Source organism: Eumetopias jubatus, unplaced genomic scaffold (genome assembly GCF_037043125.1).
Source record: "Eumetopias jubatus isolate StellerSeaLion01/CBP00866 unplaced genomic scaffold, mEumJub1_p1.0 scaffold_3, whole genome shotgun sequence".
NCBI classification, from domain to species: Eukaryota; Metazoa; Chordata; class Mammalia; order Carnivora; family Otariidae; genus Eumetopias; species Eumetopias jubatus.
In genome coordinates this window covers 118,161,251-118,174,527 of record NW_028274809.1, presented here as the reverse complement: position 1 = coordinate 118,174,527, position 13,277 = coordinate 118,161,251, and the positions used below count along the sequence as shown (strand labels likewise).

The 13,277-nt window shown below is 46.0% G+C and overlaps 1 protein-coding gene across 3 annotated transcripts in view; it reads left to right on the top strand.

The window, feature by feature from the left end:
* Positions 1-13,277, top strand: part of SPATA13 (spermatogenesis associated 13) — a 150,931-nt gene that overhangs the window by 123,740 nt on the left and 13,914 nt on the right. For all 3 annotated transcript variants that reach the window (XM_028104856.2, XM_028104861.2, XM_028104864.2), the window contains 4 exons: positions 8,445-8,581; positions 9,981-10,160; positions 10,525-10,707; positions 12,430-12,609. In XM_028104856.2, coding sequence (XP_027960657.2) covers positions 8,445-8,581; positions 9,981-10,160; positions 10,525-10,707; positions 12,430-12,609 — 680 coding nt within the window. The remainder of the gene's footprint in view (positions 1-8,444; positions 8,582-9,980; positions 10,161-10,524; positions 10,708-12,429; positions 12,610-13,277) is intronic.

The following is a 13,277-nucleotide window of genomic DNA, read 5'->3' as shown; positions in this document are numbered from 1 at the left end:
TGTTTATTGTTGGCCTTTAAAAAAAAACAAACAAAAGGAACCTTAGGTCATCTCTAGTTGTATTATCTCTGTATTTGCAGCGGTCCTGCTGACTTAAAAATAGTATGTGCTCTATGGATGTGTGGCTCTCTCCAGTTGTTCCTAAAGCCACATCTGGCCGGGCTGTGGATGTGGCCTGGGGAGGTGACCAGTTCACTCAGGAAGTAAGCAGGGATCTGGGGGGTTGGGGCGAGAGGAGAACTCAGAGCTGAATCTCAAGGTACGACTACAGAAGGGACAGGGCTAGGTAGGGGCTGCCACAGGAAGAAGGTGGCCCAAGTGCAGTGCCTGGGAGACCCCCAGGGAACAACAGCCTTTCCAGAAGGATTCTAACTGTGACAATTCAACAAGAATATTAAGATTTCATTTTATACAGACTTAGAATATTTCTTTGGATTTACTCTATGGAAAAAGGTGTGTTTCAGAATTGGTCTGAGCCAGAGCTATGTGCTAAAAATCAGTATGCAGAGCTTTTAGATAGTGAAGGATGTTCTCTTTGGGCTTGAGTGCAGCTTTTTTTTTTTTTTTTAAGATTTTTTATTTATTTATTTGACACAGAGAGAGAGCACAAGCAGGTGGAGTAGCAGGTAGAGGGAGAAGGAGAAGCAGGCTCCCTGCTGAGCAAGAAGCCCGATGTGGGGCTCAATCCCAGGACCCTGGGATCATGACCTGAGCCGAAGGCAGATGCTTAACCAACTGAACCGCCCAGGCGCCCCTTGAGTGCAGCTTTAAGAAGTGCTATGGAGGGTGCCTGGGTGGCTCAGTCATTAAGCGTCTGCCTTTGGCTCAGGTCATGATCCCAGGGTCCTGGGATCAAGTCCCATGTCGGGCTCCCTGCTCGGCAGGAGGCCTGCATCTCCCTCTCCCACTTCTCCCCTGCTTGTGTTCCTGCTCTGGCTATCTCTCTCTGTCAAATAAATAAATAAAATCTTAAAAAAAAAAAAAAAGAAGTGCTATGGAAAGAGAACATACCGTGTCTGCTTTCATATTATTGTATCTAGGGCTTTGGGGGATTTTAAAAGTGATTTCAATCCACAACAATCTTTGCTCCATGTTTCCAAGATTGTTTTCAAAAATGGCTTTTCCACAAGAAATACAGTTGGTGAGGATGTGGAGAAATTGGAGCCCTGTGCATTGTTGGTGAGCATTTACAGTGGGGCAGCCACAGTGGAAAACAGTATGGATGTTCTTCCAAAAGTTAGAATTGCCATGTAATCCAGCAATCCCACTTCTGGGTATACATCCCAAAGAACTCAAAGCAGGGTCTCAAAGAGATCTGTGCACAGCCATGTTCACTGCAGCATGACTCACCATGGCCAAGAGCGGGGAGCAACCCAGGGACATCCACAGATGAATGGATATAGAAAACACGGTGTGTACATACAATGTAATATTACACCACCTTTAAAAGGAAGGAAATTGGGACAACATGCTATACAGATGAGCCCTGAGGACATGATGCCAAGTGAAATAAGCCAGTCACAAAAGGACAAATACTGTATGACCCCACTTAAAGTATCTAAAGTCGTCAAAATCATAGAAACAGAAAGTAAGAAGGTGGCTGCCAAGGAAGGGGGTAGGAAGAAGGGAGAATTAGTGTTTAATGGGTATAAAGTTTCCATCTTGCAAGATGAAAAAGTTCTGGAGATCTGTTCATAACCATGTGAATACACAACACTTTTGAACTGCACAGTTAAAAATGGCTAAAATGGTTAATTTAATGTTACTGTGTTTTTTTTACCACAATAGAAAGGAGGAAAAGAAGGAAGACATTAAATTTACTCTTTTTATTATTCTCCTAATTTTGCTGAAGTACAGATTGAGAATTTATCGTAGCTCCACATCATGCAAAATTCTCCCAAAGAAAAAGTCACCACGACTGACCTTAATCTATAGTTGAAGATTTTGAGGCCATTAAGTTAAATGAGACTACACTCACTTAATGAGGAAGTGATCAGGCAGAGTGAAGAAGCCTGCAATCCATGTGGCCAGTGGCGCAGACCTGCTGTTTGTGCAGAGGCCTGCCCGGTGGAGGTGACCATGGGCTTCGGCACACAGTGGGAGAGAAGATCTGCTAAGTAGAGTGGGGTCGGATTACAGAGGGCCTTGAACTGCTTCAGGAGAATTTTGTCAGGATGCAATTGATAACTACGATGTAGTTTCTAATGAAAATGATGAAACCGATGTCTTAAGAAGTTCACCTTGGAGGGCGCCTGGGTGGCTCAGTCGTTAAGCGGCTGCCTTCGGCTCAGGTCATGATCCCAGTGTCCTGGGATCGAGTCCCACATTGGGCTCCCTGCTCAGCGGGAAGCCTGCTTCTCCCTCTCCCACTCTCCCTGCTTGTGTTCCCTCTTGCTGTCTCTCTCTCTGTTAAAAAATAAATAAAAAAATCTCTAAAAAAAAAAAAAAGAAGTTCACCTTGGATAAGTCTCGGGAATAAAAGGCACAGCATAAGGAATATAGTCAATGATATTGTGATAGCATCCTGTGGGAACAGGCGGGAGCTCCACTTATGAATATAGCACAGTGTTATCAAATTACTATGTGGTGCACCTTAAACTTAAGGAACATCATATATCAATTATACTTAAAAAAAGAAAAGGTACAGACAGAAAACCAGTTTACCTTGGAAGTGAGCTGTAGGATGGCTGGCAGGGAGCCAGGTGGGAACGGCAAGCAGGAAGACCACCGTATGCATCTGGCCTCGGACCCAGCACTGTGTAACCCCATTAAATAGTTAAAGATCTTGGAACTTTAGCTTTACTCATCAGCAATTTGCAGTTCAGTTAAAAAACAATATTTTGAGTGCCTTTTCTCTGCCAGGTATTATGCGAGGTGCCAGGGATACAAAAACACACTCTGTCCCTTCCCTAAAGGAAGTTACCGTCTCAGAAGGGAAACACACGTCAAGACAGTGCGAATGCACCGAGGCCGCATCAGACTGTAGCACTAAAATCCCTCCCATCCAGACAGCAGACACTGAAAACCCCAGCTCCATCAAATGTGTGTAAATTATAGTAGGACAGAAACAAGGAGTCCTCAACTGAGAGGGACTTGAAAATCGTGAAGGGAAAAGGATAAAACAAAGTCAGATCTTGGCAGACCCCGTTGGGACCCGGGATCAGGAGTAGGAAGAAAAGGGAGGCAAGAGGGACAGGGGATGGGTGAACATTGCTACGCTCCAGAATGCTGTGGACGTACCAAGATTGGGGTAGTAAGCCGTTTTTATTCTGTCCAGTCGTCTTTGCCTTATCACTAATAACAAGGGTAGTCCTGGCAGAGGCAGCGCTGGCAAGGAGGAGCAATGACATTGGCTTGACCGCTGCCGCACACACTGTGTCCTATTGGGGCGTCAGTTACTCATCTCATCTGGAAGTTGGGGAAAACAGCAGTACCCACCGCATAGCATTGCCGTGAGGATTATATGAGCCGAGTCACGCGAAACGACACTCTGTGCCGGGCGCATTGTGATGCTGAGGGAAATCATCTTGCACTTGTGCGATGTTTTTCAGTTTATTCGGATAGTGCTTTTATGTATCATTTCACCTGAGGTTCACAGTAATGTAACAATAAGTTACTTGTTGAGGATTTACAAATGACCCCGGGGGATGGCTATTACTATTTGTGCTGGACAATTTGGCAGATGAAACATTGAGAAAGAAACTCGACCAAGGACTCAAACTACTAACAAACAAACAAAACACCAGAAATGACTTTTATGCAGCACTGTTATTTGAAGCCAAGTCTGCCTGCCCCAAAGCCCTGCTCTTGGACTATGTGTTGGCTCTATTTTCATCCATCCATCCAGCAAATACTTAGTGCCTGTGTGTGCCAGGCAGTGGCCGGATACTAGAAATACAGTTAAGAACAAAGCTGACAAAATCACTGCCTTTATGTAGTTTGCATTTTAGTTGGAGAGACAGACAACACACAAAGTATATTAGATGGTCAGAGATGCTGTGGAGACATGAATCCGGAAAGAAGAGCAGGGGTGGAGAGAGGGGTGGTTTTGAACGGGCTGGTCAGGGAGGGACTTGCCTGAGTCTCGTGTGCTTGGGGGAGGATATCAGGCCCAGGAACAGCGGCCCCGGAGCGGGGAGAGCTGGGCCAGGAAGCGAGCAGCCAACAGAGCCAGAGCTGAGTGTGACAGGGCTGGGAAGTGTAGAGTGTGTTTGCGGTGAGGGTGGGGGGGCCCATCTTCAGGGTCTTGGCCTTTCTCCCCCGGATGGTTTGGAGTGGTGGAGTGACAAGATGGCTCTAGCTACTCTGGGGAGAATCACAGCTAGCGGGGAGGGGCTGCTGGGGTGACCTGGCTGGGGAGATGGGAGAGCAGTGAGAACAAGCCAGATTCTGCACCTGTTTTCAAGGGGAGTCAGGATTTGCTGATGAGCTGGACGTGGGATGTGTGAGGCAGAAGAAAAAGAATGACCTCTGAATAGATAAAAACGTGTAAACTTACTCCCATTTTACAGACGGGAAAACTGAGGTTGGAAGAGGCTAAGCACCTGGCGCCAAGGTCATTTAGCTAGAAAGTCAGTAAAGCTAGGGTATTTGCCCAGGTGTTTTTACTCCACGTTCCTTAGGTTTTCACCGCAGGCCGCCTGCCCTACCTCACTTACCCACTGGAAGACTAAGTCAGCTGAGCCCACACAGCCCCTAGAACCGTCTTGTTTCTGTAATGATTAGTAAACATTAATCCACATTGTGGAAATCTTTCTCATGGTGCGGCTCAACCAGAGATAGTTTTCTAAGTGTTTATGAAAGCAACTCAGATCATTCAGTAGATGAAAATTTCCAGACAGCTTTATGCCACTACCTCTTGTGGAGGTTTAGCGTTTTTTCAATGGAATCCCTTTCTCAGACTCCTGTAAATTGTGAGTTTGTGCGTTATCACCCCTGGCTTCTTTCCCCCCTTACTGATTTTCATAGCAATAGCCAGATCAGATGGTAAAGACTTCTCCCTGGAAAATGGTGTTCAGTGGGTGTTTGAGGAAGAAAGTGTCATTTTCAGGGCTTTGTTGTAGACAGGAGGCCCAGGTACCTTTCTTTGCTTGCATTTCCCTCCTTTTGGTTCAGTAGCCACGGCTGAAAAATGATAGGACGAATGCCATCGGTGCCAGGTTGTGCCAGATCAATGTTGGCTAACGCAGGAGCAGAAGGACATTTCAGCTGTTGGTGGGGTAGCTGTTGGGCCTGGTAGTCTAGCAGCCGCTCCAAGGCTTCCGGTGGTTTAGTGGGGTTTTTTTGGTTTTGGTTTTGGTTTTTGGTTTTTGTAGTCTAATGATAAAGACTCATGCATGTACAAAGTTTATATTTGCTTCCTCAAGACTTTCTCCCTCCACCCCTCTCCCCCAAGTACACACACCAGGAAAGTGCCCTAGACTGGGTGACCTCATGTTCTCTGCCTGCAAGCACTCTGACCACAGCATAGGAGGCCGAAGTACCAGACGGTATCCAGGCTCTTACACAGCTCACACACACTTCTCAGACAAGGTGGCCTTTCTCCAGGGCCCCACTCAAATCCCCCCCAGCGTTGGGCAACAGACACACCTCCAGCATTGCACTCCAGAGGGATGCCCTGCTGTGTGGCATCACCTTCCACTGGGGACGGACACACACTCGGGTGCACACGCACGCCCGCAGTTGGCTCCTCGCTGCCCACTTGCCTGCACTCCCCTCGTCTGGACTACCTGCGTTGCCGTGGCCAGGTGCTTCCTCTCTTCCATGGTGAATCAAACAACACGTAGGGGTCTGCCAGGTATTGCCAAAGGTCTGGAGAGCTTCCATCTGCTTCTAGACTTTGTGGTCAGCCCCAGGGACATTCCTCCCCTGCATCCGTTCATCCTTGAGGCAGCTCACTTGTATGTAACCCTCTCAGATACAGGCCCTGATCTTCCCTGAATGAGACTGAGGAGACAGAGGGTTAGTTGGAGAGACTGGTACCAAGGTGCTGCACCAAGGAATGGCAAGGAGAACTGAAATTCAAGGATGTGGTTTGTGTAGGTCGAGCTGACAGCAGAGCAATAGAGGATGAAGTTAATGATGACTTGGAAAATCCCAAGTTACTGGGAGAATTAACAAGAAAGCAAAGTCAAAGAAGATAGTGTGGAGACGCCTGGGTGGCTCAGTCAGTTAAGCCTCTGCCTTTGGCTTGGGTCACGATCCCAGGGTCCTGGGATCAAATCCCGCCATCAGGCTCCTTGCTCAGCGGGGAGCCTGCTTCTCCCTCTGCCTGCCACTCCCCCTGTTTGTGCTCTCTCTCTCTGACAAAAAAATAAATAAAATCTTAATAAAAAATATTTGTAAAACAAACAAAAAAAGAGGCCAGTGTGGTGGGAAGGATGAAGGCTGGTCTGAGATCGCAGTGGGAGAGTGCTCTCTGCTCTTGGCTTTTGCAAGGACTTGCAAATCTGGATTTCTAGTAACTACCCTCAGGGGACAGGTCTTCTTTCTCAACTAAACTTTTCTTTTTAATGAGATATTTCTATTCCTTGTTTTGTACTAAGTCCTCAAAATCTGACATGCCTTTTACATTTGCAGCCCATCCCATTGGACGAGCTGCATTGCAGGTAGTCCACAGACCCGTCCAGCCCCAGACCATGGCCCCAAGCTCTGCATACCAGGCCCCATGGCTTCCCTCCTGTCACTTCAGCCAGGCTGCTGTCGTGAACAACGTTTTAAAAGAAACACAGTCTGGGGGCACCTGGGTGGCTCAGTTGGTTAAGTGTCCAACTCTGGATTTTGGCTCAGGTCATGATCTCAGGGTCATGAAATGGAGCCCCACCTCAGGCTCTGTGCTGGGCATGGAGCCTGCTTAAGATTCTCTGCCTCCCTCGCCCTCTGCCCCTCCCCCCACTCCATTTGCACACACACACTCTCTCAAAAAAATTAAAAATAAAAAATAAAAACTGAGCCTAAAATTCTTACACTAAAACAATGATAACTATTGACAAAGATTTGCAACAATGGGCAGTGATCAACACCATGAAAATTAGCTCTAGGATCATATTACATGTGTCAGATTCTTAAGTTTTCCTCACCGCGCATGGAGAGGACTACAATTATGATGATGAATTCAGGCCAAGTAAAGGAAACTAGGAAGATACAGGGAGTACCTCCAGCTCCTCCCTCATCCGACTGTGGCAGAGTCCTTCTCTAGCCCGGCTCCCACCATATGCGCTGCCATCATCACAAAACCCTCTTTTAGTGAGTCCCAACCATGAATCAAAGATGCTAGGAACTTGACACACACCACCACCTCATTCTCCAAAGAGAAAGAAAATAGTTTGTACAACAGAAGGAGGAAGCTCAGAGAGAGGAAGTTGCTGGGTCCCATGCCTGTAGAGGGGCAGGGCTAGAATTCAGACCAGGCTCTGGGACTCTCAGACCTGTTCCATAGTGTTAGGGGGCCTGTCTTCAAAACCTGTTGCTTCCTACTCAGAATCCTGAAGGAGCTGCCCCACTGCTCACTGTAGATCCTTGAGGCACCCCACCACCCACTTTACTTTTCAAGTCTTATCTTCTGTTAGATGGATGGGTGTCCATATACCGTGTGCTTCAGATGGAGCCACATTTTGTTCTCAGTCAAGAGCCATCTGAAGTATCTTAACAAACCAGTTACTACCACGAAGCCTTCCTCTGTCTTCTGCACAAGGAATGTTCTTTCTCTTTATAATTCCCTCTGCTGGATGACAGGTTAGCCTTGGTGAGAGTAGCCCACTGTCCCAGGAAGAAGAGAAATCTGAATGCCAAGGTGGGCAGTCCAGAATGTTGTGCCCATCCTTAAAAGATCTTCTCTCCTTTTTGGCAAAGGTGCTATCTCATTCCTAACCCTGGTATTGTAAGTTCCAACCTTTTCATATTATGGACACCTGGAAAGAATGACTACATGTTTCCACTCAGGACACTATCAACACCTTTTGATTTTAGTAGCACCACTGCCTTGCAGGTGAAAGATGGAAGCCAAACACTTTTTAAAAATGATTATATTTTCATTTCTTTATCTCCTCAAGCTTACCAACACAGGACTTAGAAATATGATCTGCGTTTTATATATTTTTTTATATATTTTCTGTCCACTGTGGAGCACAAATTGCCCGCCAGATCACGCATAGTTTACTCAGTATCCTAGGTGACAAAATAATGCTGTGTGTTAACATCAGCAGTCTTCTCTGAAATGCTCTCCTTCCCGCTCACTGTAACACTCGACCCCGGCTCTGCGCACGACTGCTACCTTTGGATTGATAGATCTGTAGGAGTTTCCTAAAGATGTCTTATTCTGGGTGCGACACAAATGATTGCTTCCCCTTGGGGGCATGTTCTCAAAGGTCATTTATTTTGTCATTAAAATATTTTTTTTGTTAGCTGTGTCCTTTTAACGATAACCCATGCCATTTCTTTTTTAGTCTCTTCAGATGGAGGTGCAGAGTCTGCGGCCTTAGTGGATGACAATGGCAGTGAGGAGGACTATAGCTATGAAGACCTATGCCAGGCCAACCCCAGATACCTACAGCCGGGTGGGGAGCAGCTGGCCATCAACGAGGTACTGGGGTCACACTCAACAGTGGCGAGCCTTGGATGCCCCATTTTCAGGGGGCAGAATCACTTCAGACTTTGCCTTCTTGGTTCTTCTTTCCCTCTCTCTCTCTTTTTAAAAAAAAGATTTCCTTATTACAGAGCGAGCGAGCACGAGTGGGGGACAGGGGCAGCGGGAGAGAATCTCAAACAGTCTCCCCACTGAGCATAGAGCCCAACATGGGGCTCGATCCCATATCCCTGGGATCATGACCTGAGTCGAAATCAGAAGCTGGACGCCTGGCTGACTGAACTACCCAGTGGCGCCCCCCCTTGATTATTTCTTACCAAACATATTCTAAAACCTAGGACTCTGACCTTCTAGCATTTTCGAGGACCCTTTAAGTTTTCTGCATAACTAAAGCTCGCTCACCACTCTACGTAGTAAGAACAGCGACTGCTGCTCGGTGTTTGGGGAGTGCTTTTCAGTTTATGAAATGCCGTTCCTAACATTATCTCAGAAAGATCTCACAGCCAATCTAAGAGGTAGATGTTACAATTGCAGTTATTACCCGTATTTTAATAAACATTCTGAAACTAAGTGGCTGTGTCATTTGCTAGTAAATGGCAGAGCTGAAATTAACCACAGATTTCTCACTACAAATCTGGTGTTCTTTCCACCACTGTGCATCTTCAGCCCTTTTTATGGAAATCTTTCCAGAAGGCACTTACTAGCTTTCAGAGTTCTTGAATAGAGCATGTGGTGTGTCAGTTCTCAGTGAGTTAGCATCTCCGTTAGTAATACCAGTTGTTGCTGTAGAATATGATGATGTCCCGGGGTGCTGAGGGGACCTGCAGCCATCAGCCCCTGTGGCTGACTAACAGGTGAGTTGTGTCTGTCCTTTCCTTTTTAAAGTAGCTGTTAAATATCTGTAGATTAGGCTGTGTTCCCTTTAATGGTTATAGACTATAAAGTTAGATTAAAAGTTTATTCAGACTGTGAATGAAGTCTGAAGAGTAAGTTCTAGGAGAAGTCATGAGGGCCTTGCAGTAAAGTATGTGCATAATCATTAGAGGCCTGGCTCCATGTTGTCTGCTCAGAAACCATTTTGGGGGTGAATATTCCAGATACTCACATTCATTAGATAACTGACATATAGATCAGTGAGCCATTTTTATACTGTCTTATGGAAAAAAAAAGTAGATTTGGGGTTTCCTTTAAGAGCGTATGAGAGACACCCACCTGATTTTGTTTTCCATAATATGGAAACTCATTTTGTGTAACAGTCAAATGCTAAGTATTGATCACAAGCCAAGAGTATGTGCAAGTATGAGGTGGAAGGTGTCCATGCCCCCCACCCCCGGAGAGCATGTCCCTTGCTCTTCTACCTGCCTGGTTTTGCACTAAGCACGTGTTCCCATTGCAGCTGATCGGTGATGGCAGTGTGGTCTGCGCAGAAGCCCTGTGGGACCACGTGACCATGGATGACCAGGAACTGGGCTTCAAGGCAGGAGATGTCATCCAGGTTCTGGAAGCCTCTAACAAGGACTGGTGGTGGGGCCGGAATGAGGACAAGGAAGCCTGGTTCCCCGCAAGCTTTGTCAGAGTAAGTGTGTGGCACTTACAAACCCTTCTCATGACGGTCTGTGGGGGAGCGGTAGAATCATGGTGTCAGGCTCAAGCCCACTCAATCAGTACAGGTTCAGTTCTTTGTAATCATTTAAATGAAAGCTTTCAGAAATTAGACTGGATTGAAGGAAACATTTCAGCCACAGTCAGCTGGTTGTTTGGCATTGCTGCTGTGGTTGGAGCCACTGGCCCAGCCGTGGCTCTGCCGAGTACATAAAGACTTAGCCTTGGGCCAGGCTGTCTTCCTCACAGCCTGGAGAAGTGGAAACCTGGGGGGCCTTTCGCCTGCTTCTGGTACCGCCTTCCCCCCAAATCACTTGTCACCTGTGTGTGGCCCTCAGTTGCGTGTCAATCAGGAAGAGCTGTCAGAGAATTCCAGCAGCACCCAGGGTGAGGAGCAGGAGGATGCCAGCAAGAACCGCCACAAACACTCGGAGAGCAAGCACCAGATGAGGACCAATGTCATCCAGGAGATCATGAACACTGAGCGGGTATACATCAAGCACCTCAAGGACATCTGTGAGGTGAGACCCCAGGCTCTGTGGCCTGCCCACCGTGGTCTTCAGTCAGACCCTCATTTTATATACTTACTTTTTTGTAGTCTTCCCTTCTCCTTGCCCCTTTCTGCCCATGTGGTCCCTGCACAGACTCCACCCTCATTAAATACTTGTCTGCCCTGGTGAGCATCAGTGGCTCTCTGTTGTAGTCAGTTTTCTTTTCTGGGCACTATGCAACTATCTCTCTTGAGGACTGACCTCCCGAGGTTATTCAGAGTGAACGACTTTCAGAGGAGGCAACACCCTTTCAGGGAAACCCACGTGATTTTAAAGGTCTGTCACTGTTTACAATCCCACTACATCTAATCACTGACTCATAGATTAGGTTCTGAGTCATGTAGATGCAGACCAAAAAAAGAAAAATCGGTTTTACTTAGTGACATCCAAGGCCATGTTCTGCAGTGTCATGGTGTTCTGTGCGGTAAATTCTATTTCTCCCGTGATATTCTTTGTCTCTGTGGGTTCTGTATGAGCCTGACACTACACTGGTGTTGGCCCTGTCTCCTCATTCTGCTGTCCTGTCTGTGAATGCTGAGTTCTGCACTCTCAGCTCAGCTGCAAACATTCAGCGCTGAAGACAAGCTGAAGCGAGACAAGTGCCCATTTTGGAATTGGATTAACTGGCCCCATAAAGATTGAGCGATGTTTATCTTATTGATGCTGACCATCTTGTTCCATGTAAGTGTCTAGTTAAGGGAGTTTCTTTAAAGTGCCATTTTAGGAAAATAAGTCATGGCTGATGATTGTTGAGCTTTGACTTTGTGCCATCCCTCAACCTGGATTAACTTCTACAAACGCTCTCGTTAGCTGGTCCTATTACCACCACCACCACCCCCATTACAGATGAGGGAACTGAGGTACATAGCAGGTAAAGTGGTGGGGTTGGGATTGAAACCAATCTACCTTAGAGCCTGTATTTTGAACCTTTACATTGTCTTTCTGTTAAAGTTCATACCAAATAGTCAGTGGTATGTATTTTATCAGCCAGTCCACTTAGGCTGTGTAATTACAAGATGCTGATGGGAGGATAAGTATTACACATATTTATGGCCTTTCTTTCCTTCCCACCACACTAACTCCTACCCCAGCCATACTACAACTAGGGTGTTATAATGGAGAATGAATAGTTCTCTAATCCGTGCAGGCCTTGGATTAAAGATCTGCAGCTTTATGTTCTACATAGAAAGTAGGTGATGGTGGAATCCTTGGGTAAGGTCTTCTTGGCTCTTTGCCGTGACACTGAGCCGGCTGCATGAGCTGTTCAGCAAGCTGTGGCCTTCTGTATTTGACAGGTCTTCTCAGCTGTGAAATGAAATTAGGGATGGGAGAATGATTATCTTAAGAGTTTAGAAAAAAGTGTGACAGTCCCAATGTTGGAACTTTAATATTTGAAACCAAGCAACTTTGTTTCAGGAGCATAATCTGAAAACTTTGTTATATAGTTTCTTGCTTTACACATCCAGCCACATGCACCTGTTCTCTTCCCTTTTGTTTTTAAAATATTCATAGCACCCTGGAGTCATGGAGGTATGTTTATCCCAACAGGGACCCATAGGGTTAAAATAATTTTCTTTCATTAAAATCCCTTCCAAGATAATGGCTTTGGGCCCCCAAAGCTATATTATTCAAATAAATAATTTCTGTGACTCTGCAGATTAATTTTTAAAAGTTTACTTGACTGTTTTGCAGGGCTATATTCGACAGTGTCGCAAGCACACGGGAATGTTCACTGTTGCACAACTAGCCACCATTTTTGGAAACATTGAAGATATTTACAAATTCCAAAGAAAGTTCCTGAAAGACCTTGAGAAACAATACAATAAAGAGGAACCTCATTTAAGTGAAATAGGATCCTGCTTTCTTCAACATGTATGTCACCTGTTACTTCTTATTAATATAACATCCGGTTAAGTAATTTTGAAATGTTTCTCCACTCTAGAAAGGAGTCCTTCTTGTTCTGTTTTGTTTCTTGCTTTGTTTGCTGGATTAATCTCCTAGGGAATGGAGATGTCAGCTGTAAATTTAGTTGCTTGGCTTATATGATTAGTCTTTACCTAAATACCTCCAGATTTCAAAATCTTCCCACTTTTATGGAGCTTTGAGGGTTTTAGGAGGTTGTGTTTGGAGTAATTTCTCTTAATACCTATTAAGGGACTATTGTATGTTAAACAGTGTTTTCAGGGTTTGCTTATATTAGCTCAGGTACCGCTACAGAGAAGGTATGATTATTTTCCCCATTTTCCCCATGCAGAAACTATAGCCAGAGAGTACCTGACGCAAGGTCACACCTGAGTAAGGGGCAGGTATGGATTCAGACCGAGGTGTGTGGCTCTGGGACCCCCGCTTGGGGCGCCAAAAGTGCCTCAGAACAGTCTTGTGCTTATAACTGGGGAGCGACTGCCCGTGTTTGATACTAAGAGATTTCAGAGGAAGGAGACTTTATTCCCAGCCCAGTGGGTGTAAGCGTTGGAATAGTAACAGCAGTGAGGACAGCTCCCTCCTCAGGTGGCGGTACTGACCTCAGTGACCACACAGAG